This window comes from Geospiza fortis, unplaced genomic scaffold (assembly GCF_000277835.1).
Source record: "Geospiza fortis unplaced genomic scaffold, GeoFor_1.0 scaffold69, whole genome shotgun sequence".
Classification (NCBI taxonomy): Eukaryota; Metazoa; Chordata; class Aves; order Passeriformes; family Thraupidae; genus Geospiza; species Geospiza fortis.
In genome coordinates, this window is record NW_005054555.1 from 448,766 (window position 1) to 449,736 (window position 971).

At 66.0% G+C, this 971-nt stretch overlaps 1 protein-coding gene across 1 annotated transcript in view; it reads left to right on the top strand.

Annotated features, from left to right (window-relative positions):
• Positions 1 to 150: 150 nt before the first annotated feature.
• Positions 151 to 971, top strand: part of IL23R (interleukin 23 receptor) — a 17,964-nt gene continuing 17,143 nt past the window's right edge. Inside the window, exon 1 of the mRNA XM_031064078.1 lies at positions 151 to 162. Coding sequence (XP_030919938.1) covers positions 151 to 162 — 12 coding nt within the window. The remainder of the gene's footprint in view (positions 163 to 971) is intronic.

Below are 971 nucleotides of genomic sequence, written 5' to 3' on the forward strand. Positions count from 1 at the left end.
GGGAGGGGCCTGGGACACGGGGCAGGGAGGGGGACATGGCACCGGGGTGGGGATGGGCACAGGGATGGGGACATGGTACGGGAGGGGACAGGGATGGGGATAGGGATGGGGAGATGGGGACAGGGATAGGGATGGGGACATGGCGCAGGGATGGGGGACATGGTACAGGGTGGGACGGGGATGGGTAGGGACGGGGAGATGGGGACAGAGACAGGGATAAGGACATGGCACAGGGGACAGGGATAGGGACATGGTACAGGGGGGACAGGGATGGGAGCATTGCACAGGGATTGGGGGACGGGGTGGGGCACATCACACAGCGGGGCTGGGATGGGGACAGTGATGTAGGGACATTGCACGGGGTGTAGTTGTGGGGGGACATCGCCCAGGGGGCTGGGATGGGGACATTGACAGGGTGGCACCGCTGTCCCTGGCACAGCGGCCCCGGGGCCCTGCGCCCTGCCCCGTGCTGCCCTCGGCTGACCCCGCACGCAGGATTTTGGCACCGGCCCTTCCCTTTCAGAGATTAAATCTTCCCCTCCGGGCTATGCTCTGCCAAGTGGAAAAATCCCAAAACAAGGAGGCTTGGAGCACAAAACCACCTCCGCCCTGCGGGACACAGTGAGCAGATTGAGGGCTGGGGGACGGCGGTGACACGCACACCGCGGTGGCACTGCGGGAATCCCTTCCTGTCAGCCCCATCCCTCCTGGGCACAGCTCCGTCCCCGCAGTGTCCCGGAGCCCCCGAGGGGACAGGACCCGGGTGGGGGGACAAAGCTGCAGCCTCGGGAGAGCCGCTCGGGGGTGCGGGGGGAATGGGGCCGGGCACGGGGATGAGGGATCGGCTCAGCCTGGAAAGAGCAGCAATTCCATAAAACCTCGGATCGTTTGGGCTGGAAAAGCCCTCAAAGCCCATCCAGCCCAACCGCTCCAGCACCGCCAAGGCCGCCCCCATCCCCTGTGCCTCCACA